At 47.9% G+C, this 27,980-nt stretch overlaps 1 protein-coding gene and 1 long non-coding RNA gene across 2 annotated transcripts; one reads left to right on the plus strand and one right to left on the minus strand.

The window, feature by feature from the left end:
• Positions 1-218: 218 nt before the first annotated feature.
• LOC138847745 (uncharacterized) lies at positions 219-2,421 on the minus strand. The gene is made up of 2 exons (XR_011385697.1): positions 986-2,421; positions 219-864 (listed from the first exon to the last, which is right to left on the minus strand). It is a non-coding gene; the product is annotated as an uncharacterized lncRNA (long non-coding RNA).
• A 70-nt stretch (positions 2,422-2,491) lies between these two features.
• Positions 2,492-27,980, plus strand: ATP6AP2 (ATPase H+ transporting accessory protein 2). Its single transcript, XM_002719840.5, has 9 exons — positions 2,492-2,758; positions 9,654-9,784; positions 11,706-11,837; positions 18,072-18,167; positions 18,321-18,458; positions 19,174-19,227; positions 20,153-20,302; positions 21,565-21,684; positions 26,935-27,980. The coding sequence occupies exons 1-9, from the start codon at positions 2,719-2,721 to the stop codon at positions 27,124-27,126; spliced, it is 1,053 nt and encodes a 350-aa protein (XP_002719886.1). The 5' UTR covers positions 2,492-2,718; the 3' UTR covers positions 27,127-27,980.

The raw sequence follows: 27,980 nt of genomic DNA on the forward strand, positions 1-27,980 counted from the left end.
TGTCTGGGGACATGCAGCAAGGCGGACAAAGAATGGACTTTTAGTAGGTGTGACGAGAAGCAAAGACATCATGCTTAAAAGTAGAGTTTTATAAAAATGATAACATTTTTGCAAACCAGTCATGCTAGAGTTGATGTTTTAAAAATCAGTTGCTTTAGACAGTTTGGTTCTAATAATTTCACATTGCTAATGCAAAGCTCTCTCTTTCCACTGTCAGATTTCTTTTTAAGATTTATTTATTTGAAAGTCACAGTTACACAGAGAGAGAAGGAGAAGCAGAGAGAGAGAGAGAGAGAGAGAGAGAGAGAGAGAGGTCTTCCATCCATTGGTTCACTCTCCAATTGGCCACAACAGCCGGAGCTGGGCTGATCTGAAGCCAGGAGCCAGGAGCTTCTTCCGGGTCTCCCACATGGATGCAGGGGCCCAAGGACTTGGGCCATCTTCTACTGCTTTCCCAGGCCATAGCAGAGATCTGGACCAGAAGTGGAACAGCTGGGACTTGAACCAGGGCCCATATGGGATGCCGGCACTGCAGGCGGTGGCCTTACCCACTACGCCACAGCACCGGCCCCCAGATTTCTTTTAAAGTCACATTTGTGCAAATTCTTTCCTGGAAAAAAAGTGCACTCGTGACAGTCAAGAGTTTGCCATCTCCGGAGGTTGCCTGAAGAAATCCACTCTGCATTCCCTAGATTGAGAGTGACCGTGGTAAACACAGTGGGTTCTGGAAAGCTCACACTGAGTATTCTGGGAGTGTTCTTCTGATTCCACTTTGTTGTACAAGTCTTTCCTCGCATGGGCCCGCCGCGTGGGGAACCCCTGTAGCCACCGCTTTGATCGCAGTCTTCTTTTTGTCCTCCACAGCTGATTCCAAGGGAACAAATGGGGATTGGGAACAGTAAGGCATTCTGCCCACCCCCAAATTTCTCTTACATTTGTCCACTGAACAATGCTCAAACACCTTCAATAGCTCCCCACTCCTTACCAAATGAAGTGCAGTTTTTCTATGTATTCAAGATCTTCAGTAACTTTACCCTCGCAGCTCAAAGTTTTAGGTCTTGTGTCTCGGTCTCCCATATAATCTCTTCTTCGTTCAAACTAGGCAGTTCATGCTCAACCCGAGGAGGCTTTCTATCTATCGTATCTCACGGGCTCTGTTACCTGGAATCCTCCCCATTTCCCTCTGCATATTGAAACCAGAGCCATCTCTCCAGGTTATCAGCTGGGGCAGCATCTTCCGACCACAGATGCTACACTGTGTCACTTCTTGACAATAGACTACAAACTGCTGGAAGGGAGAATCTGGGTCTGATTAGTAGGTCTAGCCATCACCTATCCTCAGGTTGGAAATGGAGTGACTGCAAGATCAAAGTAATTAATCTTCTGTCCCATTTGATCTTTGCGGATCTGAAAGTTTTTGGAGATAGGGTTACCAGGCTTAGCAAATCATACACAACACCAAGTTAATATCTGAATTTCAGATAAACAATGAATACTTTGAAGTAACACCTGGACAGTAGATACTCCATTTTGGAGCAGATGAGACTCCATTCTGGGAAGGCAACCCCCCCTCACCGTGAGACTCTGGTCTGAAACGATGATCTAAAATAGTCGGACAATAGCAGGCCACTACATCACACTTGGCAAAGCATAGAAACCCTTTAGCATGATCGCTCAAGCTTAGAAGTGGATAGGCTGCACCTGGGTTAATGATAAAATTGTAATTTGTCTATGTCCAATTTAAGCCAATATCTGGATTAATGTCAAGATTATAATTGAAATTGTTAAGATTGTAATTGGTATTGTCAAGATTATAATTGATACTAGTTTCGCATAGGTTTTAGGTTTGCTTGACCCCAGTAACCATGTATTGCCCTCCCGATTTTGTGGTTTTTGCCTTTATAAACCCTGTTGCTTTGGGCTTCAAGGTCGAGAGTTCTTTGGGGCATGAGCCCACTCAGCCGCCGGCAATAAAGGACTCTAAAATGTGTGTGTGGTGGTCCTCTGTCAGCACTCGCTCAGACACAACAATTTATTTTAAAGATGTACCATTAAACATTCGCGACATACCAAAATTGTTCGTTGTTTATCTGAAATTAGCATGTAACTGGGCGTCCTGAATTTTATCTGCCACCGCTACTTGGAGGACAGGGGTTGCCCGAGGAGCCGGCTCTTTCTCTGCAGGTGCTCAGCGTCTGTGTACCGGTTTAGAGCGAAACCCGAACCAGTTCCGCAGTTTACACAGCTGGCGCTGGTAGCCGGCAGACACCCTGGTTGGGGATTGTTACCCGAGGCTGGCCAAAGGGTCCGCACCCAGGAGGCAGCTCCACCGTGTGGGCTCTAGGGATCCTCCAGACCTGCTCCGACACCCTCTCCGAGAGACCATCCACCCTACCTCCATCTCGTGACCCGTCATCACGGGCCTGGGGGCGGGACTGCTCGGCTTTTCAATCGTGGCCTACCATTGGTGACCCTTCCATCCATCACTCTAGGCTCCGCCCATCAGGCTGACGAGTCCCAGGTTACGTCCTTCCCGTTGTCTCCGGCGTAGCTGCTGATTGGTGGAGAAGGAGGCAGCTGGCCCCGCGGGGGCGACGAAGGGACTGGCTCTGGGAGTCGGAACGAGCCGGAGCGCGTCACCCCCTTCCCGCAGAGGTAGTCGCTCGTGTCCCGCGGGCTCGTTGTGTCGCCCCGCAGTGCTGCAGCTGCCGCGGCACCATGGCTGTGCTCGTCGTGCTCCTGTCCGTGTTGGTGGCGGGTGAGGAACCAGGGGGCGGGCGGGGAGGCTCCGGGAGGCCCGAGCCGCGGGGCTTGGGGGTCGGGGGCCACCGCAGGTGGGCGGCTGCGGCGGCGGGGCGTGTGCCGCAGTGCGGGGAGCCGGCTGCGGCCTAGCTTCGGCCGCCTCCCTCTCGGCTTCTCTCCGCCGGGGCCTGTGGCGGCGCGGCCTGAGCCGGCCTCCACCCTCCGCCTCTTTGAGCAAGGCGCCTCCGCCCGCCGTGTCGCCGACCTCCGGTCAGCCCGGTCTCCTTTTCCGGCTCGGGAGGCCCTATCGGAGGAGGGGGATGCGTTTCTCAATGAACCGTTGAATCGCAGCCCGCTGCCAAGGAGCCAAGGAGAGCAGGCAGACTTCCTAACCGCCATGGTCGGCTGCCTTTTATTTTATTTTTATTTTACATTAATGCGGTGCCTTAATTTCTAGTAGTTGTTATCAATAAAGGATAAAATCCCTTCCCCTCCCTTGTATATGTTTCGGGGCACAGAAATGGAGATGGAGTCATTGTTTGCATGTTTTTTTTGTTTTTGTTTTTTAGGCGAATACAAAGCCCCTCTCATGAGTTTGTCACAGTTCCTAATTTTAAGGATTTGGAAACTAGGATGTGAGTCACCTCTTTAGGGTCACATGTCAGATAAATGAGAGCTAGCAGAACCTGGGTTCCCTACCATTTAGCAAGAGGAGTGCAAGTCCGCTAATAATCTGGCCTTTTTACTATGTGTCCTGGCACCGCGTTTTATTTTACAGCAATCTGTAGAAGAGGGTATCAGCCTCGTTTTGCAGCGCGATCAAGCCTACATAACCTACCCAGCAGCCACAGGTAGCTAAGTAGCAAGGCTGGATTTGAATCCAGGTGTGCTGGCTGCAAAGGGTGGGCCCTTTGCATGCTATGCCTTGCGGCGCACGTCCTGTCAAGTGTGTGAGAATGCGGGGGTGGTGGGGGTTAGACTGAGGGCACAGACAGTAGTAGGGAAGAAGAGGCCGAGTTGAGAACAACTCGGATGAACAGGTGCTGTGGTCCCCAGCATGTCACCGTCAAAACCTGTGGGAGGCCTGTGCCTCTGCTGCGCGAGCTACTGGGAGAGGCTCCTTTTTACAGTGGTGATTTAATCCTGCGTGGGCTGTAGACCAATGGTGTTCTGGAGGGCTGCAACTTCCCTCCTTCCCCGGCGCTGCCCAGGCTTGTGTGTTGATGACCGTTGTTTCATTTTCATGCCCCCAAACTTTTAGGGTCCCTATTTGATTTCTTTCATTGCTGTTTCTTGCTCTGGAAATGTCATTCTGATCTGTTGGCATACTTTGGGGGAGTTTTTAAAAATTTTCATTCAGTTTTTGAAATCTGCCAAGTCTTCCCTCCGATACTGTAGTTGAACTGAACGTCTATTGACATTCCGTGTCTTGATCTTATGTCTGGTACTATTTTGAGTCAGGGAGGTAGGTCTAGGTTTTTCTGTTTGCTTTTGGTCTGACATAAAGTAATTGCTTCTGTATGAGCATTGAACAGGCTTTCTGGACCAGAATGGTCAAGTTTCCACAGACCAAGGCTCTGATCCTGCGAGCTTCTGCTTTGCCCAGTCTTGTCAGATGAGGCTAAATTATTATTTTCCACAATGACTAAATGTGATTTCATGAAACCCACGGTTAGGAGCTCTGGCTTCTGCATTTCAGAAAAGAATAAAAATCCTTCAAACAGTGTGACCAGACTAGAGGGAGAACTAGGGAAAGGGGGAGGGGGACACAAAAGAGATAGGGAACTTGGGTTATGAATACCAGGTCATGAGGAGTATTTGAAAGCAATCCAGATGTTTAGCCTGGAAAGGAGAGGTCAAGGGCAAACACATGGGGTTTGAAGGGACGTCATGTAGAAGAATAGGTCCATTTGGTCACTGCTGCCCTGGAGGACAAAAGTAGGAGCCATTTTTTGGGAAATTAGTGATTGATTTCACCCCCCAGTCATAGAAGATCATAGCTCAGGCTGGTGGAATGCCCCAGGGGAGGGACACATCTAGCTGGCAGGGGTGGCGGGGTGGCAGTGGAGGGAAGTTCCCTAGGAGAAGTGTATAGTAGGAAAAATATGAGAGGCGGTATGAAGGCAAGGCAATTTAGACCAACAGCATGTATAAAAAAAAAAAAAAAACACAGAGATATGAGAACAAAAGAGCAGATAATTTGGTGGGGCAGGGATGTATAGGCATTGAGTTGGGAGGTCCCAGAAGCAAGGTTGCTGAGGTAGGTGGGGTTTGGGGAATTTTGCCTCGCGAATGAAGGCATTTAAGTAGAAGAGTGATCTGGCAGATCTGTGTTTAAAAAGGTGGTAGGAAGCCGGGTCAGAGAGTGGCATGACAAGGACTTGAAACAGGCGTTTTGTCACCAACCTCAGCAGGCCCTGAAGAGTGTGCACCGCACACTTAGTGGGGAGACACTAAGAAAACAAGACCGACAGAATTCAGTGCTTGGTGAATGGCGGAGCGGAGGGAGGGGGTAAGGATGGATTCAAGCAGCTGAGAGGAAGGCGCTGGCGTCTTCAGAGCTAGAGAACACAGGAGAAGCACATGGGAAAATGGCGAATTCTGTTTTGAACCTATTGAGTTTTAAAGGGCCCATGGGACTTTGGAGGAAATGTGCAGTAAACTGTTGGGTTTGTAGGTCTAAGGCTCATGGGAAATCTAGGCTGGAAATGAAAATCAGGGGGCTGTTAGTTTGTTTTTGGGGTTTGCAGTCTTAGGAGTAGATGGGCTCAGCGAGGGAGAGATGTAGACCAGGAAGGCGGTGAGGGTCAGGAGAGGAGCCCTCGGATCTCTGAAGTGGGGCGTGCTAGGTGATGCCATGAGATATGTGATACCATGAGAATGTACTAGAATCTTCATTTATGTCTATTTTTATAGATTTACTTATTTATTTGAAAGGCAGAGTGACACACACTCAGAGAAACAGACGAGGGAGAGGGACAGGGAGAGAGAGATCTTTCAGCCACAGCTGGCCAAGTCAGGGGCCAGGAACTCCATCTGGGTCTCCCATGTGGGTGGTAGGGGCCTAAGCATTTGGCTCACCTTCCACTGCTTTCCCAGGTGCCTTAGCAGGGAGCTGGGTCAGAAGCAGAGCAGCTGGGATTTGAACTGGCACTCTGATATGGGATGCGGATGTTGCCAGAGGTAGCTTAATGTGCTGTACCAGGACACTGTAAGAAGTGTATACTAATATCACTTCTTAGCCTTTTGGCTAAGGTCATGTGTAGAAGTGTATACTTCTCTCTCTCTCTCTCTTTCTCTCTTTCTCTCTCTCTCTCTCACACACACACACACACACACTCACACACGGGTACTTCAAAATGTGGAAAAATACTATGGAATTCCATTTTCTCGCAAACTTTTTGAAGTCCCCTCATACATATTTATATACACAGACGACAACTTCAGAAAGTTCATGGACAATGCGTATTATGGGAAAAAATTATATATGACTTCAGATTTTATTTTTACCCCAAAATAAATCCAATTCCAGGTTCCAGGAACTTTTTGAAGTCCCCTTGTATAAACGGGGACTACTGTCTCATCTGCACTGAAAGGAGTGAGGTCTAAAAAGTTTGAATAGCACTGCTTTAATGGCTGGGAAGGGACAGAAATGAAAGCAGGCAGAGCATTTGAAAGGAAAGCCAGGCCCAGGTTGTGGCACAGTGGGTTGGACCACCACCTGTGGTGCCGGCATCTCATATGAACTCTGGTTTGGGTCCCGGCTGCTCCACTTCCGATCCAACTCCTTGCTAATGGCCTCAGAAAGCAGCAGAAGATGGCCCGAGTGCCTGGGCCCCTGCCTCCAATGTGGGAGACCTGGATGGAGTTCCTGGATCTGACGTGGCCATCTGGGGAGTGAGCCAGCAGAGGGGAGATCTCTTTCTCTGTCACTCTGCCTTTCAAATAAGAAAAAGAAAGAAAACCAGGGGCTCTTGGCTTCATGAAGATCTAGGCAAGGGATTTTCACAGAGGGAGGCCCAGCTGTCAGTAGCCAACACTTGGGGATAAATAAGAGCTAAAACGTGTCTCTTGGATTGGGTGAGTGATGTCAGTGCTGGGGTCCAAGCGGCAGGTTAGGTGGCACATGTGAGATGAAGGGGAGAAGCAAGTGGTGGCTGGCTGCTCTTCCTGGATTCTACCTCTAGTGGAGACTGGGAGGACCATGGCGGGTGGGGGCTTGTGGTTTAATTTCCCAATGGCAGCACCCCCGAGCATGTTTTTATGCTGCGGTGGAAGAGCCAATGGAGGGGACTGATGATGGCTGAGACGAGACTTCACTCACTCACTCACTCTGCGTGTTCACTGAGCACCAGTATGCCAGGATGGATCTCAGCCCTGGGGAGTACCTGTGAACAAGACACACTGGAATCCTTGCTTCTGTGGGACACATATTCTACAGGGGCGTCTTTTCTGCCTGCCGCCAGCGGGCCACCACACTCCTGCCACACCGACTGGCTAATAGGCAAAGGCATGAAGGAGCTTCCCATAGGTGCTTGTGCAGATAAACAGCGGTGGGGTGGGGAGGCAGGTAGCTCGAGAAGTCTTGTGTTGCCTCTGTGATGAACTTTCTTTTTTCTTTAAAGATTTATTTATTTGAAAGGCAGAGTTAGAGAGGCAGAGAGAGAGAGGGGTCTTTCATCCACTGGTTCACTCCTCAAATGGCCGCAATGGCCAGAGCTGGGCCGGTCTGAAGCCAGGAGCCAGGAGCTTCTTCTGGGTCTCCCACGTGGGTGTAGGGGCCCAGGGACTTGGGCCAGCTTCCGCTGCTTTCCAGGCTACAGCAGAGTTGGATCGGAAGTAGAGCAGCTGGGACTCAAACTAGTGCCAATATGGGATGCCAGCACCGCAGGTGGTGGCTTTACCCGCTAGGGCACAGCGCCAGCCTGGCCCCCTGCGTTGAGCTTCTCTGGTGCTGCTGAGTAGAGGAGTGAGAGGAAAGGAGCTTAGACGTTAGGACGCCCTTTCAGTTCGTTCAAGGCAAAGCTCTGCTAGAGTGTTGTGACGGGAGTGCTGTTTGCCAGCCAACGTGGTGTTTGTAAATTGGGGTGCTGTCCCCCATCACTGTAGTATCCAGGTGCCTGCCGGGGAGTCCAGCGATGCGACACGTGCCAGAAGCAGAAGTTTGCACAAGGTGTTCCAGTGCTAGGCCCCCGGAGGGCTGTTGGGCAGCCTGCATGTTGACACCAACTACAAAGATCAGGCAGAAATATTTAATACAGCCTTGCTGGGCTCGACTGAGCAGGGCCACACCTCAAAACAGATCCAAATACTGTGTGTGGTACTTGGAAAATGCAGGCCTCTCACTGCCCGGTCCTCCTTCGCTGTTGTGATACTCCTGCTTGAGGGAGCCTCAGATGTCTTGATCAGAGGTGACCCTTTCATGCTGGTCTCTCTGTGTGTGTCGGCCTTGGGCTAGAACCATTTGGAAATTCCTGCTCTGGCGGCTGTGCCGAATTGAAACTCATAACTCGTTCTGTTGTATCATCACCATCCTGAAGCCTTTTATTTACTGTCAATATTGTAATGCCAAAACATGTACTGTTGCCTTCTGACTTCGTTCAGACCTTTCAGCGATAAGTTAGGTCCAGAGAATCATGTTGTTGCTTTACTAAAGTCAAATTGCACCCTGCTAGGCACAGCAGATTTCTTTGGGATTTTTGGAGCTAATCTTTTCACAGGAAGTAAGAAGTTTGGGTGAGCTGCTAGTCCCTGTGGAAGTTACCCATCCCTGGGGCAATGCATAATGGTGTAGAGGCCAAATACCTCATGCTGAGCCTGGGAGGCCCAGGATAAATAGTCCCTTTTCTCATCCTTAATCTTTTAATCCCAGGCCCCGTACCCTTGGCCTTATATACCTTTTCTCACCCTCTGCATACGTCAACTGTAAATACTATTTTCTGGACTTCATTTCTGAGGTGTTTTATATTCACTGGGTTTGCCTGTGGGGCCTAAGCAAAGACATGATCAATCCTGACATACTAACTTGCTGCAGTCTTAGGGTGAAATAGTGGAACTTCATGACTTCAGATTTTGTAGAGAGGGTTGATGGTAAAAATCATGAAGAGACTTCAGGTTTTCTTCCTTCTGAGTCAGTGCCAGGGTGATTTTTTTGTTTTTGTTTTTAATTCTAGAGAAATGACATTGACTTTTCCTTTTTTGTTTAAAGTTCTTAATTGGCTTTATTTTAAAAAAAATTTTTTTTATTTGTTTGAAAGAGTTACAGAGAGAGGTAGAGACAGAGAGGGGTTTTCATCCGCTGGTTCACTCCCTAAATGGCCACGACAGCCGGAGCTGAGCTGATCCGAAGCCAGGAGCTTCTTCCAGGTCTCCCACATGGATGCAGGGGCCCAAGGACTTGAGCCATCCTCCACTGCTTTCCCAGGTGCATTAACAGGGGGCTGGATCGGAGGTGGAAGAGCCAGGGCCCATGTAGGATGCTGGCACTGCAGGCTGTGGCTTTAGCTGTGCTACACCACAGCACCTGTCGCTTGGCTTTATTTTTGCTTCTAGAGTTTGGATAATACTCCATTCTGAGAAACAGAGGAAGTGTTCCTGTCACTCATTTCTAGTTCTTGCCAAATTGCCGTATGTTCCCCTGTTAAGGGCCGGGACGGCTTCTAGATCATCAGGAGAATCCTGTTTGGTAGTTGTGCCTTTGTCCCGGCAGAATGTATGGACTTAGATTCTTAAAGTGATACTTTGAAAAATACTTTGTTGATGTTTAGGATTCAGCAGTTTGTCCAATCACAACTTTGTCTGCCATGTCACTGGAGAATGAAGAAACATGTATTATATTTAATAATCTTCCAAGTGGGTTGCAAAAGCTGTATGGTGCTAGTAATTCGCTTCCTAATCTGTTTTCTCCTTAGGTGTCCTGGGCAATGAGTTTAGCATCTTAAGATCACCAGGGTCTGTTGTTTTCCGAAATGGCAACTGGCCGATACCAGGAGAGCGAATCCCAGATGTGGCTGCACTGTCCATGGGCTTCTCTGTAAAAGAAGTATGTGTGTTGCTTTTAAATGCTTGGTGCTGCTTCTAAAGACATTTTTGTTGATTTCTACTAAGGGCTCAAAAAGGCAACAAACATAGCTAAATTTGCAACAGATCACACCAATGAAAAAGCTCCTTTGTAGCTATGGAGGATTTGGTTAAGTGCTTCAAGCTTGGCTTCGGAAACCAAGTCATAAATCGTGAGGCCCGTAATTGTTCATTCATAGTGGTAAAATCCTTTGTCTATAAAAGAATGCATTGTGCCCATATTGACAGAATGTGTGATTTTTATTTTGGTGCAGGTGATAGATTTGCTAAACATGATAGCATGTATGTACATCTTGCCCAAGGTTAGGAAAACAATGTGGTCAGTAGCTCACGGCAGCCTGGGACCTTGGCTTGCTGGACAAAGCTAGAACCTGTTGCAGAGGGGCCTAGATGCTGTCCTCATGAGAGATCTGAAGCTAAGGGCTTAGAAGGAAAGACTTGCGGTTCGTTGGCTTTGTCTTGCTGTCATTGTCTCCTCTCACTTTCTAAGTCTAGCGCTTTTGGTACGGTCTCCAGATATCACCAGTGACCGAAAGGAACTTCCCCCCTAGATTCTCAGCACCCTTGAAACAGGAAGCTCGGCTTGGGAACTGCTTCACTGCTGGGCTTAAAGCCGGGGCCCCTGAACCCTTTGCAGTCTCTTTGGGCAACCAAAGTGAACGCGATTGGTTGTTTCCACTTAGGGGTGATTTTTTTTTTACATAAATATTTATTTATTTGAAAGGCAGAGTTAGAGAGAGCCAGAAAGGGAGAGAGTGATATCTTCCATACACTGTTTCACTCCCCAAATGGCCACAGTGGCTAGAGCTGTCAGGCCAAAGCCAGGAGCCTGAAACTCCATCCAGGTTTCCCATGTGAGTGGCAGGGGCCCAAGTACTTGGGCCATCATATGCTGCTTTTACTGGCTCCCTGATCCAGCAGGGAGCTGGATCAGAAGTGGAACACCCGGGACTTGAGCCAGTGCCCACATAGGATGCCAGATTGCCAAGTGGCTGCTAAACCCTCTATGCCACAAACACCAGCCCCAGGATGAAATTTGTACCTAGTTCTTTACAGCCTGAAATGTGAATAAAAACGACTTAAAATAATCTTTAGAAATAATTATTAGCAAACTAATATGAGTTACTTTCAGCAGGAATTTAATTTAGAAAGAGCTTAGTCTGAAGAAATTGTATTAATGACAGTCTTGGGACTGGCACTGTGGCTTAGCTGGTAAACCTCTGGCTGGTGATGCCAGCATCCCATATGGACACCGGTTCAAGTCCCAGCTGCTTCTCTTCTGATCTAGCTCCCTGCTAATGGTCTGGGGAAAGCAGCAGATGATGGCCTAAGTGCTTGGATCCCTGCCACCTATGTAGGAGACCCTGATGGAGCTCCTGGCTCCTGGCTCCACCCTGGCCCAACCCTGGCCATTGAGACCATCTGGGGAGTGAACCACCTCTCCCTTTCTTTCTATAACTTTGACTTCCAAATGAATAAATAATCTTTAAGAAAAATTGACAGTTGATAGGTTACCAAGAAAGAAAGAAGTGATTCTGCATATAAAGGAAAAAATTAAGTAGGGAAGAAAGTACTCAGCGCTATCTGAAGAAGATTTTGCAAGCTGGAATTAGAAAAGTGTCTGTATTGTTCACTTGCCTACCTTTTTCCATAAAAGGTTACAGATGACTCACAGATTTTGTTTCAAATCTGTAAAACTTTAAGAAAACAAGGGAGGCAGAAATTAGGCTCCTTGGTTAGGAGAGTGCAAGGTTGATTTTCCCTGGGCTTTGGCCTTGCCAGTGTCCCCACAGACCGCCTGAGCTCTGCTAAGATGTCCAGATGCTGGGGAGGTGGCTTTCCAAGTTCATCATTCAGCACCATTTGTACTTTCGCATACGCAGGACCTTTCCTGGCCAGGACTGGCAGTGGGTGACCTGTTCCACCGGCCTCGGGCCACTGTCATGGTGGTGGTGAAGGGAGTGGACAAACTGGCTCTGCCTCCCGGCAGTGTCATTTCATACCCACTGGAGAATGTGAGTATTGATGATCAGAAATTAAAGGGATATGCTGTTTTTAAAATTTTGTCAGCTGTCAGTGTGAACTATATTCTGAACATACTCTTCTCGTGTTTGAAGCACAATTTCTTGAAAACACAATTTCCTGTGGGATTCTTTGGAAAACAGTTTCTTTTAGAAAATGATGCTGTGGTTGTAAATTCATTGAGACTTGGCTGTTCTGTACAGGTGAGAGCACTTTTCTAAGATCAGAACGAAATCACCCCACCCAGAATATTCTGGCTGGGGGGGGGGGGGCTCAGAAGAGAGAGCCACTGAAAAAGTACTAGTTTGACGGTGATCCTGCTGACGTTCTCTTGGACATCGTGTTGTGGCCTTCCCTGCAGGATGTCATCTTTGTGTGTAGGCAGACTAAAGGCTTGCCAGCTCACTCATTCCTTCCCAGGCTATTGGCCGTTGCAGGTGACGGAGCTGAAGTGGGCGCTGTCCTTCCCCCGCAGGCACATACAAGTACAGGCTAGGACTTCACGGAGCCACCTCTACAGGCATGATGAAACTGGACAGTGAGAAGGGGGTACACACAGTGCCAGACATGAGCAGAAAACCCAGAGCAGCGGTGGCATTTGTCACAGCAGTCACAAACTCCACTTGGGACACCTGCATCCCATATCACACTGCCTGGGTTCAGGTCCTGGCTGTGCTTCCAATGCCAGCTTCCTGTTAATGCACACCCTGGGAGGTAGCAGGTGCTGGTTCTAGGACCTGGGTCCCTGCCACCCAGGTGGGAGGCCCAGATGGAGTTCCCAGCTCCTGACTTTGGCCTGGCCCAGCCCTGGCTGTTACAGGCATTTGGGGAGTAAACTCTCAGTCTGCCTCTCTGGCTTTCCAGTAATAAAAATTCAGAAATACAAAGAAGCAAGCAATCTAGCTCAGAAGCCACAGTGGTGAGCAGAAGCTGACTTTGCAGTTGTGTTCTCTGCACAGAGCTGGAGAGTATAAAATGCTGTCATGCTTTCTTCAAGACAGTAAAGCCCCAGCTGCCCCTGAGGAGCTGGCTTGCCGCCTGGGCTGTTGGGGCCCAAAGAGTCCCCAGAGAGAAACATGCTATGTGCAGAGTAGGTCATTCCGAATTCACAGCCTAGGGCTCCTCTGGTGAAAAACTGAAGGTGAGCCAAATTTACAAAGTACTTGCAGGAAAAAAAAATGTTGTGAAAAAGTCAGCAGGTGCAGCAAACAAAAGTTGTCTCCCTAAACAAATCCCAAAGAAAATTTTTCAGTGCATATATTAAAACTGTAAAAAATTGGAAGGAATAGAAACTAGGAGGCAGTTATAAGACATGTGTGATATGTGGTGCTTTTATTGATATTAAATAACTACTGATTTTTAAATTTCTAATGTCATTGCATTGTGTAAGACTGTGGTCTATATGATGCTGAGTTTGGGAAAACAAAATTTTTTTAAAGAATTATTTATTTGAAAGGCAGAGTTACAGAGAAGGAGAGAAATCTCCCATCTGCTGGTTTACTCCCCAAATGGCCGCAATGGCCAGGGCTGGGCCAGGCTGCAGCCAGGAGTCAGGAGCTTCTCCCAGGCCTCCCACATGGTTTCAGGGGCCAAACCACTTGTGCCATCTTGCACTGCTTTCCCAGGCACATTAGCAGGCAGGTGGATCAGAAGTGGAGCAGTCAGGACTTGAACCGGTGCCCATATGGGACGCCAGCACTGCAGATGGTGTCTTAACCTGCTGTGCGATGGTGCCAGCCCCAAGACTGAATTTTTTGTTCAGATGTTGCTGTGGTCTAGATTAAATTAATCCCAGGCACACATGGGATACTACAAAAGATGACCCATGTGCTAGGCCATAAGGCAGATCTCAACAATGAAGAATTCCATATCAGATAACCACAATGCAGCTAAATCTGAGCATAAAGACAAAATGGTTGTTTAGGATTGTGTTCAGATCAGCATTGGCCATTTTCCCCATCCAGTCCCGCTGCAGTGTCTGGTAACCATCAGTCTACTCTCTGTATTTAAGCCAGCTCTTTTAGATTCCACCTACAAATGAGATCATGCAGTATTTGTCCTGTGCCTGGTTGATTTCACTTATCGTAACGTCATCCAGGCTTGTCAGTGTTGTTGCAAATGACAGGCTTCACCCCCTTTTTGAGACTGAATAGTCCTCCCTTGTGTGCATACGTCACACTTTCTTAATCCTGTCACCTGCGGGTGGACCCTGGGCCTGCAGCGGACACGGCGTGCAGGTGCAGACAGCCCTTTGGCGTGCTTTCATTTCCTTCGCATACACAGGCTGAAGTGGAATTGCTGGCTCAGGCGTTAGTGACCTGTTGCACAGAATGGTGCAAGAATGGCATAATAATAATGCATTGTGTTCTTCAAAATTGGTTAAAGAGTAGATTTTAGATGTCTTAGCCACAAAACAATGATAAGTACGTGAAGTGATGGATTTGTTAACTAACCTGATTTGATCATTCCACGATGTGTACATGTGTCAAAACAGCACACTGAACCTCATAAATATATACAATTATTTGTCAGTTAAAAACGAAAGTATGTGGAAATGATAAAAACAAACAAAAGATACGACTCCTAGGGTTTAAAATATACTGCACACCCAGCAGGTAAAGCCAAATTGGTATCTAGATATAGAGACATTACAAAAGGAAACAGAAGATCTTAAATGCTATCAGACAGAAAAGACATTATCGTTACAAAGGAATGAGAGTAGAATGATAATAGATGTCCCCTCATTGTCACTGCCACTGCGGACCAGGAGAGTCAGAAGGGAGAAGCAGTGATTGTGGGGTGTAAGGTAGGCTGCCAGTATTACTTACCTAGCGTCATAATGAAACAGTGCTAAGCAGGGACAATGCCATGGAACGATTGGGAGGCTGGAGAGACGGAAAAGGATCCCGGCGCTGGCAGGGGCTGGGGCTGTGCTTGGGGTGTGGGAGAGCTCATCCTCGTGTTCTAGAAGGGACAGGACACAGGAAGCGCCTCAAATGGAAACATCGATTCAGTGAGCTGAGTGTCTTATTTAGAGCAGGTGGTAAAAACAAAAGGAAGTAATTGACGGATTGCAAGCTGAGTCCCTCAGAAGGAATGCAAAGTGGCACAAGAAGTCTTATGGACCTGTTCGTCTCTTTAAGCCATGTGTGTATGTCACTTTGGAAAGAAATTTATTCTAAAAAATCAAGAAGAGTTGGAACAAATAGATACACTCTTAAATAATGCGTGGCTTGAGGAGGAAGTCACTGTGGGAATTTCTACAGTATTTGGAAGTGAATAGCAATGAATGTGGCATATATTTGTTACAAAGTTGTAGGGTGCAGCTGAAGTGGTAAGAGAAGGGAAATGTATAGCCTTACCTGTGCATGTTAGACAATTTAGATGGAGCACGATTGGAAATTAATGAGCTTAAAGAAACCAGAAGAGTTTCACAGGAAGTGCGAGTAAAGTGGGAGGGAACCATACAGATGAAAAGGCAGATTATTTTTCCCCCAGGAGTATTTATGTAATGTATTATGCAACTTCGGAGAAAAATATTATAGGAGATTTCCTTTAAATAAAAAAGTCCAAAATGCCATTTCACGATTCCCAGCAGCATGTAATCACAAAGTAGACACTGGCAAATGGCCCGGGCGCATTTCACACACCCGCAAGCTGGGGAAGGAGCTCTTTCTACTGCTTGCCCCTGATTGGCCGCTCTCAAAAACACTTTTCCCCCACCAGAAGCTGCTGAGACGTAAGGCTCAGAGCACAGACCCTTCATGATATTTTTTAAAACCTAGAAGTGTTAGCAGAGATGGGTGTGATAGGGTCTTGTCTGCTCGCAAGAAAGAATTCAGACGTGAGCAGAGAGTAGCAAGGTGTAATGGGGTGGGGCAGCCATGAGAACAGATGGGCACCTCTGCACACAGACTCTGAGAAAGAGCGCCCACTCACTCGGGCTGGGGAAGGCAGGGTCACAGGGTTCCATGGAGAGAATGCACCTGGCAGGCCGGGCGGGCGGCTCAGCAGAGTGCTGAGAGCTGAGCGCAGTCTGTACTCACGCTGGGGCTTCTAAGGGGATGGGCCCAGTTCTCTCCGCGTCTCCCCCTCCTCCTCCTCCAGGACGAAGGGTTTGCTGAGTGTGCGTTAGGTGAATTCCTCCCAAGGGTTCAGGACGCGGTGCTGTCAGACTGGGGGGGTTCCTGGCGCCAGGCAGAGGGGCTGCCCCTAGGGTGCCTGCCCTGGGGGAAAGCTGTGAAGGTTTTATTGCTCCACGTTGTCTGGTGAGGTAGCCCACGTTGTCTGGTGAGGTAGCCCACGTGGGGCTGAGGAGAGAGGATCTCGGGAGCTTTCCTGGGGCGGGAAGGCTGGGACCGCCTGGAGAGTTACTGGGCTCTGGGCAGGACTTGGTAGTGTGAAATCCTGGGCTGCTTCCCAGGGGAGCTTCTGCAGCTGCTTTGTCTTCCTTAGCCCACTCCCACCCCAACACACTTTCTAACTTCCACCCGGCACCCAGTGCCGTCTCACCAGTGAGATGTGCTGGCGAGTCTCTGTCACTTGCTCATGTCGGAGAGTACTTCAAAGAGTTTGTGGGAGATGGAATTACAAGATGTTTATTTTAAGACCTCTTGTATGCATGTATTTCAACTTTTTTGCACCAAAATAAACTTGTCTTTCAATTCCATTTTTCCTTGAACATTTTGAAGTATCTTGTAGTCCCTCCAAAGCCTGAGGAAGTGAGCTTTCTGATGGCAAAGGGAAAGCGCTGGCAGCCGACTCCAGGAGGCTGGCAACAGGAAGCTTTTGCAAGTTTGCACCCTCTTCAGTTACTCATTAACTCATTTTAAGAAAGTTTTTAGAAGAGTTAATGTGCATCCTAAGTAAGAGAAAAAATTGATTTCATTTTGCAGTATCATGAAATTGATAAGCTTAATTTTGATGCTGGGATTTCATCAGCAAGATTTATATAATCACATCGATTTCTGCCTGTAGCACATTAGCATTAATTTGCTACTTATAAACATGAACCGTTCAGTAGGAAAGGGAACTACTGGAGGAAAAAAATCACTACTGCTTGTTTGAGTACAGTAATATAAGGAATAATTTTTTGAGAAGAAAATATATATATATTTTTAAATATTTATGTGAAAGGCAGATCTGCAGAGAGAGAGGGAAAGACAGAAAGGCCTTCCATCTGCTGGTTGACTCCCCAAATGGCTGCAACAGCTGGGGCTGGGCCAGGCCAAAGCCAGGAGCCTCTTCCAGGTCTCCCACATGGGTGCAGGGGCCCAAGGACTTGGGCCACCTTCCGCTGCTTTCCCAGGCACATTGGCAGGGAGCTGGATTGGAAGTAGAGCAGCCGGGACGCCAGCACAGGCAGTGGCTTAACCTGCTGTGCCACAACGCCGGCCCCAATATATATTTTTAAATCACTTAAAGCAAAACAAGTATATGGGGCTAGAAGCCAGAGGGTGGAGGAGAGTGCCTCCGGGGCGCCAGCGTGCTCTGTGTCTTGATGTGGCTGCTACCCCAGGCACATTCCCTCGGAAGCCCTCGTTGAGCTGGGACCTTAGGGTTTGCGCCGTCTGTTGTATGTATGTTAACACTTGGCTAAAAAAAAAAGTTCAGTGAAAAAGTAGGTCTTTTCACAGCCAGCCTTTTCAGCTAATACCGTCATGTGGTCCCGAGATAAAGGCTTCAGAATTCTGGGGTGTGCTCTCCACCCCTTGTCTATGGGTCTTCAGGCCAGCTGAAGACAAACTCCAAATCTTAGGGAACATTTTTAAACTTTGAAAAGAAAATGAGGTCTGTTTTCTCTTACCGTTAAATTCAATAAATAATAATAAATGAATTCAGATTCCTTTAGCCTTCTCTTCGATGCAAGTTAATACTTTGCTGTGGAATGCACAATTCGATATGGTACATTTAATCAGTATTGAAACCAAATGTTTTGCTGCCTTGGATACACGAATAACCAGAAAATGGTCCGCGTTAGACCTGGGCCAATTATTTCCCACTTAGGCACACTGGCAGATCCCGACTCGGCCCACTAGGGGGCGGTTTCATCTTCTGTGCCCTCCACAGGGGGTCTTTTTATTCAGAAGTGATTTGTGTCTTCTAAATTTCCATAGAAAGTGCTGGTGCCTTCTCCTTGTAAGGCTCCTTTTCAATGCCATCTGAATGATTTTTCTTTCCACTTCGGTTCAGATAATAATGGTGGTTTTTTTACTCTTCTATTTCAGGCAGTTCCTTTTAGTCTTGACAGCGTTGCAAATTCCATTCACTCCTTATTTTCCGAAGAAACTCCTGTAGTTTTGCAGTTGGCCCCCAGTGAAGAAGTGAGTAATGAAGTTTTTATTGATGCTTTTAAAACTAACCTTTCATTATTTCATGATAACAACACTAACAATTTTATGAAAAGCGCTGTGAGACCTGGGTAAATTGGGATTAATCTGTAGACTGTCACGTAACATCTGGGATTCTCCTCGCAGAGAGTGTATATGGTGGGGAAGGCAAACTCCGTGTTTGAAGATCTCTCGGTCACTTTACGGCAGCTTCGTAACCGCCTGTTCCAGGAAAGCTCCATTCTCAATTCCCTCCCCCTCAATTCTCTGAGCAGGAACAATGAAGTAAGTGGAGTGGTTGCTGAATGAGCAAATGAAAATCATCATTAGTTTCCTATTCCTTATGCCGTTTGAGATTTTAGAAAATGAAAGTTGTGCAAGTTTTCTGCTGTAGTAGATTCTCTGTGGTTGTTCTCATATAGAGCTCGTGAGTAAACTGATTGTTTTTGTGAACTGAGCTGTAGAAAATAGTATTACCTTCTAGCATGAGGGTCCGGTCCCCCTCCACACACACTGCCACCATTACTCAAGATGGGTCAGAAATCGTGTCTCCTTGGCGGCTAGCGGAACCATGTAGTCCTGGTCACATGGAAGCCATTGTTCAGTGCTACTGCCACTTTTTTTATTTGAAAGGCAGAGTTACAGACAGAAGCAGAGAGAGAGAGAGAATCTTCCATCTGCTGGTTCACTCCCCAGATGGCCACAACGATGGGCTGGGCCAATCTGAAGCCAGGAGCTTCTTCTGGGTCTCCTACACAGGTGCAGGGGCCCAAGGACTTGGGTCACCTTCCACTGCTTTCCCAGGCACATTAGCAGGGAGCTAGATCAGAAGTGGAGCAGGTGGGACTCGCACCGGCACCCATATGGGATGTCAGCATTGTAGGCGGCAGCTTTATCTGCTACGCCACAGCACTGGCCCCTTCCGTGAGTTTTTTGAAGTCCCCTTGTACAGCTCTCTGATGCATATTTAAAGTAATGCTCGTTTCCTTTGGCTCTGAAGGTTGACCTGCTCTTTCTTTCTGAACTGCAAGTGTTACAGGACATTTCAAGTTTGGTAAGTTGCCTGCTCTCATTTCTCAGTTCCATTTGGCCTAGTTTCTAGAGAATTCCCTGAATGATAGTGAAGACATTTGAAAAGTTTATGCCCAAGATTTGTGATCTCATGAAAACTGGGAAATTAGTGGTGGTGTTGGGAGTTGTAAACTCATCTCATGTTAAAGACCAATTACTTGACGTTTCTACTCTTAGGAGAGACAATATATCCTCCAAGGACACAGACCTGGGAATAAGAACGCCTCAGCTGTAGTCCTAACTTGACCATTGAGTTCTTCTCAGACACTAAGACTTACTTTTTGCATCTTTGGGCCTAAAATAGAAATAGCACTTTGGGCTAATAGTGCTGTCGAAAAAGTCAAGAGGAACTAAATCTGTCTGAAAGGCATTTTTGTGGTGAATGCATTTTAGAAAATCATCCTTGTGACTGAAATCAAAATTCTTACCTATCTGCTTGCTGCTGAAGTTGGTTCCTAAGCTTTGCAGCAGGTGTTGCTTTGGGGGAGGGAGAAGTTGTGGAACTATAGTGCTGGGACGCTAGGAGGTGGTCTCGGAGGGCCCGTGGGAGGCGTCTCCCCTTTGGCCACCAGTGGCTCGTGTATTCCTGAGGCCAAGCCAGGCCAGCCATCTGTTCTTTAACCCCCGGGCTCGTATCTGAAGTTTTAGAACTAAGGCATTTTGTGATGAGCTTTTATTACATATTCAGGGGGTCCGGAACTGCTCCTAACAATGAGATTTGTGTTAGGTGGGTTTTATCAAAAACCTCCGCTTAAAGCCAGTTCCCCTCGCCCCCACTTTAGACTGTCTGTCTGCCGTGGCATGCTGCTGTGGTTCTCTGTAGCCCAGTGCAGTAAGGCATAAAACCTCAGATGGCTGTGTCTGATGCTGTACTTCATCCATGATCTTGTTTTATTTGTTCTGCTAAGTTGTCACGACATAAGCATCTAGCCAAGGATCACTCTCCAGATCTGTATTCGCTGGAGCTGGCAGGCTTGGATGAAATTGGGAAGCGCTACGGGGAAGAGTCTGAGCAGTTCCAGGATGCTTCTAGGATCCTTGTGGACGCCCTGCAGAAGGTAAATGCCCCCTGGGTAAGAGAGGCGGGGGCACGCCCGTCTCACGCTGAGCCTCACGGAGAACTGCTCCATGAAACACGGGCAAGTCTTACGTGTCCTCTGCGGGGGACCTCTCCGCACAGTGGCCAAGGACAGAGCGGGATCAAAGGTGGCGTATGTACATTGGGATACTTTTTCCTGACGTTGGAAGGGGCAGCATTAGGAAATGAGTGATACATCTGGTATAGTACTGTGTGTGTGTGTGTGAATATATAAAACTTACCATTGGAACCATTTGTAAGTGTATGGTTCAGTGGCCTCAAGCATATTTACATATTGTACAGCCATCACCACCTCTATCACAAGAACTTTCTTATTTTCCTCAGCTGAAACTCTGTACTCATTAAGCACTGTGAGATAGCCAAAGTAGAATACCTAGCACGGTGCCAGACATTTAGTAGGTGCATAATAAATGCTTGTTCTCTACCCTTGAAGTTGCCCACCTGCAGATCTCTAGTTCTTTGTAGAAGTTTGTGATTAACCAGAGAGGACTTAGGAAGACTGCTGTTTATTATTATTGATTTTTATTTACTTGAGAGGCAGAGAGACACTTTCCAAATGCCCACAATAGCCCAGGCTGGGCCAGGTCAAAGCCAGGCCCAGGACTCATTCCAGGTCTCCCACAGGGGTGGCAGAAACCCAAGTTCTTGAGTCATTTACCTGCTGTCCCCCGGTGTGGGCATTAGCAGGAAGCTGCAATTGGGAGTGGAGCCAGAACCCAGACCTCAGCACCGCGACATGGTGTGCAGGCGTCCCGAGTGGTGTGTTACCCACTGCACCGAAGGCCCCGCCCCAGGAAGATTCCTTCATTGCGCTTTCTGCTTCCCTTCCCCAAGTTTATATGCCAACAAGTTCAGTCTCAAAGTAATTTCATTTTATTTAGATGTTAAAGCTGAACACTTCTCTGAATCTATTAACATAATCAAAACCTTTAAGACTCGCATGTTTTAAGACATAGTGTATATCGTGAGCCAGTAGGTGAGTGTATGGTTTTGCAGCTACATGGAGGCTTTATAAACCATTTTAGTAAGAATGTATTGGACTCCGCCAGCAAAAAAAAAAAAAAAAAAGATACGCATGTGAATTAGCTCACTTTAGCCATCTTGCAATGTATGTAGGTCTCAAAACATGTTATGCACAATGAATATATACTATTTTTGTTTGTCAACATAAAAATGACAAATGTGTATTTGAGGCTAATCGCATTAATAAGTGATTTTCAGTTTGCAGATGACATGTACAATCTTTATGGTGGGAACGCCGTGGTAGAGTTAGTGACTGTCAAATCATATGACCCATCCCTCGTGAGGAAGACAAGGACTATCCTTGAGACCAGACAAGAGGTGAGTATGTTTTTAGAACCTGCTGTAAAACTTCTAAGCCTAACTTTGAAAAGCCAATTCAATCCTGTATCTCTTGTGGGTGACATGAATGAGCAGCTGGTAAATCCGAAAAATAATATTCCAGTTGAAACGAAGCTTTCTCACTCACATCTTGCCAGTGGTGGCCAGCTCTTTGGGGTTGTAATCAGACAACGCAAGAATTGGAGTTTGAGATAAAAATCAATATGTTAAAGCCAAGAAGGCCATGCAGAGACCGGGCTGCACAAGGAGACCTCGAGGGCCGTACAGGGGAGCCGTGTGGCTCCCCCGGCCAATGGGCCCTGCACTTCTGGGAGGCCCGGTGTCTGGGGCACAGGCTCATTTTCTTCCATCCTTTCTTGCACAACTCTGTATAATTTTGGTTGACTTCAGCAGTCTCTTGGGGTGGATCTTGCTTTGATTTGAACATTTAGTGGGTCAGAGGCAAGGTTGGTGTCCATGGTAAAACGTGTGTACATATGTATACATACATATATACAAACAAACATACGGTTTCACAACTCTATGGATATGATAGTGGAAAAGAGTATTGTGGGTACCAAACATCATGTAGTCAAGAACATTGTCTACCGTGAGCTTTGTTGGTCATTATCCACACTCCCCACCTTGCCCGGGTACCCAGTCATTTATCCACACTGCCCACCTTGCCCGGGTACCCAGTCATTTATCCACACTGCCCACCTTGCCCAGGTACCCAGTCATTTATCCACACTCCCCACCTTGCCCGGGTACCCAGTCATTTATCCACACTCCCCACCTTGCCCAGGTACCCAGTCATTTATCCACACTCCCCCCTCTGCGCAGGTTTACTGATGGCAGAAAGAAGGTCAAAGTGAACACCTGCTTAAGATGGCCTAGAGATGACAGGTTTGGGATTGTTCCGTTTTAAATTGGAGTGGAGGGACCTCTGTTTGAGGCAGCATGGCAGCCTGGACAACCTAAAACACGTCCGCAACCCAGCGTGTAGAAGTGCTAGATAAAACATGAACACCTTTTTAAAAGGCTGTGGTTCAGCTCTCCAGAAAGTAAGAGAAATTCTTACAGAGTAAAGAAAAGGAACTTGAAATCTGTAGTAAGCAGGCTGCCCCAAGAACCTCTGGGAGTCGGTTACCAGGAGGTCTTGGCTCCCTGTGTCAGAGGGACTGGAGCTGATGCCAAAGCTGATGCCAAAGCACCTGCAGTAAGAACATCGACCAAACGAGCAGCCCACCAGCAGGCAGACAGAAAGACAGTTTAGGCTGCGGGGGATGGCGTATGCTTTGGGCGTGGGTGTGTCTCCCAAGCAGTTTTTTTAATGATTTTATTTGAAAGAGATACAGAAAGAGAATCTTCCATCTGCTGGTTCACTCCTCAGATGGCCACATTGGCCAGGGCTGAGCCAGGCTAAAGCCAGAAGCTTAATCTGGGTCTCCCAAGTGGGTGGCATGGCCCAAACACTTGGGCCATCTTCCACTGTTTTTTCCAGGCCATTAGCCGGGAACTGAATTGGAAGTGGAGCAGCCGGGACATGAACCAGTGCCCATAGGGGATGCCGCGTTACCCACTACACCACAACAGCGGCCCTCCTAAGCAATTTTTTAAAATTGTTTATTTATTTGAGAGAGAAAAAGGAGATCTTTCACCCACTGGTTCATTCCCCCAAAATATCTGCAACAGCCAAAGCTGGCTGAGACTGAAGGCAAGAGCTAGGAACTCAATCCAAGTCTCCCATGTGGGTGGCAGGAACCCAAGAACTCGAGCCATCCCTCACCACTGCTCTAAGGTGTGTTAGCAGGAAGCTGAATCCACAGCCAGAACCAGGCATCAAATCCGGGTGCTCCGATGTAGGATTGTGGGTATGCTAACTGTTGAGGTAAACGCCTGCCCCTCTCCCAGCAAATTCTTAACTACCTTCATGTAGGTTTAGGGTTCAAATTTATATTGCCGGCCGGCGCTGCGGTTCACTAGGCTAATCCTCCACCTGCGGCACTGGCACACTAGGTTCTAGTCCCGGTCGGGGCACCGGATTCTGTCCTGGTTGCCCGTCTTCCGGGCCAGCTCTCTGTTGTGGCCAGGGAGTGCAGTGGAGGATGGCCCAAGTGCTTGGGCCCTGCACCCGCATGGGAGACCAGGAGAAGCACCTGGCTCCTGGCTTTGTATCGGTGTAGCGCCGGCAGTAGCAGCCATTTGTGGGGTGAACCAACGGAAAAGGAAAACCTCTCTCTCTCTCTCTAACTCTGCCTGTTCAAAAAAAAGTTTTTTTTATATTGCCTGCAAGCAAGTTCTAGAAAACCTAGGCCCCAGGCTGAGACCTCCATAGCACCTAGCAGAACTAAACGTAAAACCTCTCTGGCAGAACACAGTCACAGCTCGTCTTCCTAAAAGGGAACTTACAAAAGTATAAAACACAGGCAGAGCAATCTGCCATGAGTCTGAGTTGGTTAGAAGAGCAGAGAGCAAAATTAGATCCCCAAGAACTTCAAATAATACAGTATGGGTATAAGCCATAAAGTAAGTTGCAACTGATTATAGAAACAGAAGGAGTCGGGGCCGGCCCTGTGGCGTAGCAGGTTAAACCTCCGCCTGCAGCACCAGCATCCCATGGGCACTGGTTTGAGTCTCAGCTGCTCCACTTTGGATCCAGCTCTCTGCTATGGCCTGGGGAAGCAGCAGATGACCCAAGTGCTTGGGCCCCTGCACCCACGTGGGAGACATGGAAGAAGCTCCTGGCTTTGGATTGGCATAGCTCCAGGCGTTGCAGCCATCTGGGGAGTAAACCAGCAGATGAAAAACTCTCTCTCTCTCTGCCTCTCAAATAAATAAATAAATATTTAAAAAAAAAAAAAAAAAAAAGAACCAGAAGAAGTACCTGGCTCCTGGCTTCGGATTAGCGCAGTATGCCGGCCGCAGCGCACCTACCACGGCAGCCGCTGGGGGGTGAACCAATGGAAAAAGGAAGACCTTTGTGTGTCTGTCTGTCTCTGTCTCTCTGTCTCTGTCTCTATCTCTCTCTCTCTCCCCCTCCCCCTCCCCCCACTCTGCCTGTCAAAAAAAAAAAAAAAAGAAATAGAAGGAGTTAAGAAAGAACAGCCTTCATTTAAAAACTGATTTGGATTTAAGGGGAAAGCTTTTGCGTAATAGATTCTTTCAGTGTTGCATGTTAGGCCTGCTAATTTGATAAGAATTGACTCCAGAGAGAAGTTTGAAGAAGGGTTTTTTTGGGTGTTTTTTTGTTTTTTTGGTTTTTTTTAAGGATTTATTTATTTGAGAGTTACAGAGAAGTCTTCCATCCGCTGGTCCACTCCCCAGATGGCTGCAACAGCCAGGGCTGAGCCAGGCTGAAGCCAGGAGTCAGGACCTTCTTTTGGGTCTCCCACACAGGTGCAGGGGCCCAAGGACTTGGGCCGTCCTCCACTGCTTTCCCAGGCCATAGCAGAGAGCTGGGTCCGAAGTGGAGCAGCCGGGACCCAAACTGGTGCCCATATGGGATGCTGTTGCCGCAGGTGGAGGCTTAATCTACTATGCCACAGTGCTGGCCCCTGGTTTTGTTTTTGTTTTGGCCAGTAAGCTTTGTAGAGCTGAATTATTGTCTTCTCTGAGGCATTAGCTGGAATTTGTGAATCAGCTGCTTCAGTGGATAAGCTGAGTTTCTTAGAGAGGAGCTTCTCTAATTCTCCGTGCAGTGAGGGGCAGGAACGAGGCGATGTCACTGGCTGGTCTTCACCTCGGGGTGGAGAAGTCACATGCTCCACACGCCATCTGCAATCTGTAGGTTCTGTGTCTTCCCGCGTGAGGTGGGAAGTGGGGCCCGCACACGCCGTGGAACACTTTGGCAGTCTGGTCCCCTTGCACACTCAGCGCTGAGGGCCTCTCCTGCTTCCTGGAGGAGAGAGGCCTCAGTGTAAGGGTTTTTAGGGCTCTGGGATTAGATTGTGACAATGACCGTGGAACTCTGAATGCACTAAACCTCGCGGCGTCCTACACGTAAAATGCATGGGAAAGCGAAGCCACTCACCCAGAGAAACAGAGGCGGTCAGGGCTACCCGTGAGCTCCGTGCGGGTAACCACACACCTGTGTCCCCATCCTCCTCCAGCTGAAGTCGCAGGCGAGGGGAGAAGAGTTGGAGGAGACCTTGACCGAGTGCTCAGCACGTGCTGGGTGCTGCGGGCGCATCGCACTGGGCTGTTCCCCGTCCTCACTGCCAGGCACCCCGCCCGCGGTGCTCGCGCCTCACTAGGTCGCTGCCCCCAGCTCGCTTCCCTGCTTCCCCAGCTGGCCTGTCGCAGACCCATCCTGCACCCTGACGTCACGCTCACCTTAGGCCAACCCTGGTCGCCACTCGCTTCCTGTCTGGAAGTCGCCCTGACTTCTCAGCGCTCCTAGGCTCGAGTCCACCCTCTCCACGTCGTCCCTGCTTCTACTTCCGCTCCTGCTGCTGTCCTGCTTGTCACATTCCAGGGCAAGAGTGAACTGAGCATCTCCGTCGGTGCCTGGCCAGGCCTGGGCAGTGTGGTCCAGTGTTGTTCTCCTCCTTAAATCAGCTAGGCCATTTATACCGAAGTGTGTAACATTCAACACTAGTTAAAGACACGTGTTAACGCCCCGGGGCTTAAGAACACACGTGTTCCTGGCAAGGCCGCCTATTTTCTCGGTCTGCCCTGCCCGCCCAGAGGTCACTGCTGCCCTGCCTGTCACGTGCCGCTCCGTCCAGTGTGACTGCGTATGCGTTACCCTTCCGCCGTGTTGAGTGGGTCCGGTATTTGGATATAGAACAGAATCACACTGCCCGTACTTTCCTCTGCTCAGTAGTGTGCTTAAGAGCCGCGCCAGCTGATACACGTGGCTGTGGTTCTGTCGCTTGAGAGCTGTTCTAGCCCCTGTGCGGCTACGCCACGGCTGCCCCTCTCCTCGCTGTTCGCGCCTGTGTCTCCCGGCGCGTGTGTAACGCTCTGGCTCGGCTCTGGGGTCCCGGAGCACGGCTGCGTACACAGGCGGCTTCGGGAGGGGTTGCTGACTCTTCAAGCAGCTGGGCGAGCTTCAGCTGCGCCCCACAGTGCGAGTCCCCTCTCCAGGAGGGCGCCCCTTCTTGGTTCCCCCTGGTACAAGCCGCTCGCATGCCATCTGTGAATAATGTCTCTTAGACGAGCGACTCTAGCCACCACATTGCGATAACTGCCTCTCTTAAAATTCTTCCCTCTTGATTGACTTTTTCCTTCTTTTCTCTACTGCAGAACCCAACAACTCCCTACAACCTTGCATATAAGTATAACTTTGAGTACTCTGTGGTTTTCAACATGGTACTTTGGATAATGATTGCCTTGGCCTTGGCGGTGATTGTCACCTCTTACAACATCTGGAACATGGATCCCGGATATGATAGCATCATTTACAGGATGACAAACCAGAAGATTCGAATGGATTGAACTTTCCTTATGTCAGGCTTAGAAAAGGAGTTTAGAAATCGGCTGTTTTATTAAAATGTATCTTTTAGTGTGGTTTAAAGTAGATAGTATAAATTTATAAAAAAATTTTTTGTTCTCTATTTTGTCTGTGCCTGTGATGCCTTTTTTAGAGTGAATTATAGTATTGATATGAACTGAATTGTGACATAGATTACATAATATGCTCGAATATTACAATATAGCCATTTAATATAATTTCATTCCATTTAATAAAGTTGGAAATATGCACTGAATGAAATGTGAAACACTTAGAATAGCCTGTGTTATTTATGTTGGAGAAATGCACTGAATTTATTAGAGAAACTTACCAACACTTAACTCCTCACACAAGATAGGAGAAAATAATGTCTGGGCTACTGTATTGATGAACCTCTTGTAAATGTCCTAATTTGATGCAAACGTCTCTGAAACAGAAAAGCACTCTAACTTAGTGCAGCCCTGAAACCTGGATGTGCTTATACAGTCGCTTTGTTCTGGAACTGTCTGATGGCCAGGGTAGCTGGCTTCTAACTCCAGCAAGTTTGTGGTCCATTTGGTCTAATATAGATATCGAAACTCCTGCATTGATCTATGGAGAGACTAGCTTTGTGGGGTATAGATGCTTGTAATGATACACACAGAAACAGATCTTTGGGAAATATCTTGAGGCATGAATCTAAAATGTTTTGACTTCTGACTCTTCACCTGTGAAGTTGCTCTGTTAGTGCTACAGTTTCATTCCGTGGAGTAGTAAGTGGAAGGGGATGATTTCTACTTTTCATCTGGAAGTGGACCAATGTCTATGAAGAGTGACAAATAAAGTTAATAATTCCAAA

This window comes from Oryctolagus cuniculus, chromosome X (genome assembly GCF_964237555.1).
Source record: "Oryctolagus cuniculus chromosome X, mOryCun1.1, whole genome shotgun sequence".
NCBI lineage: Eukaryota > Metazoa > Chordata > Mammalia > Lagomorpha > Leporidae > Oryctolagus > Oryctolagus cuniculus.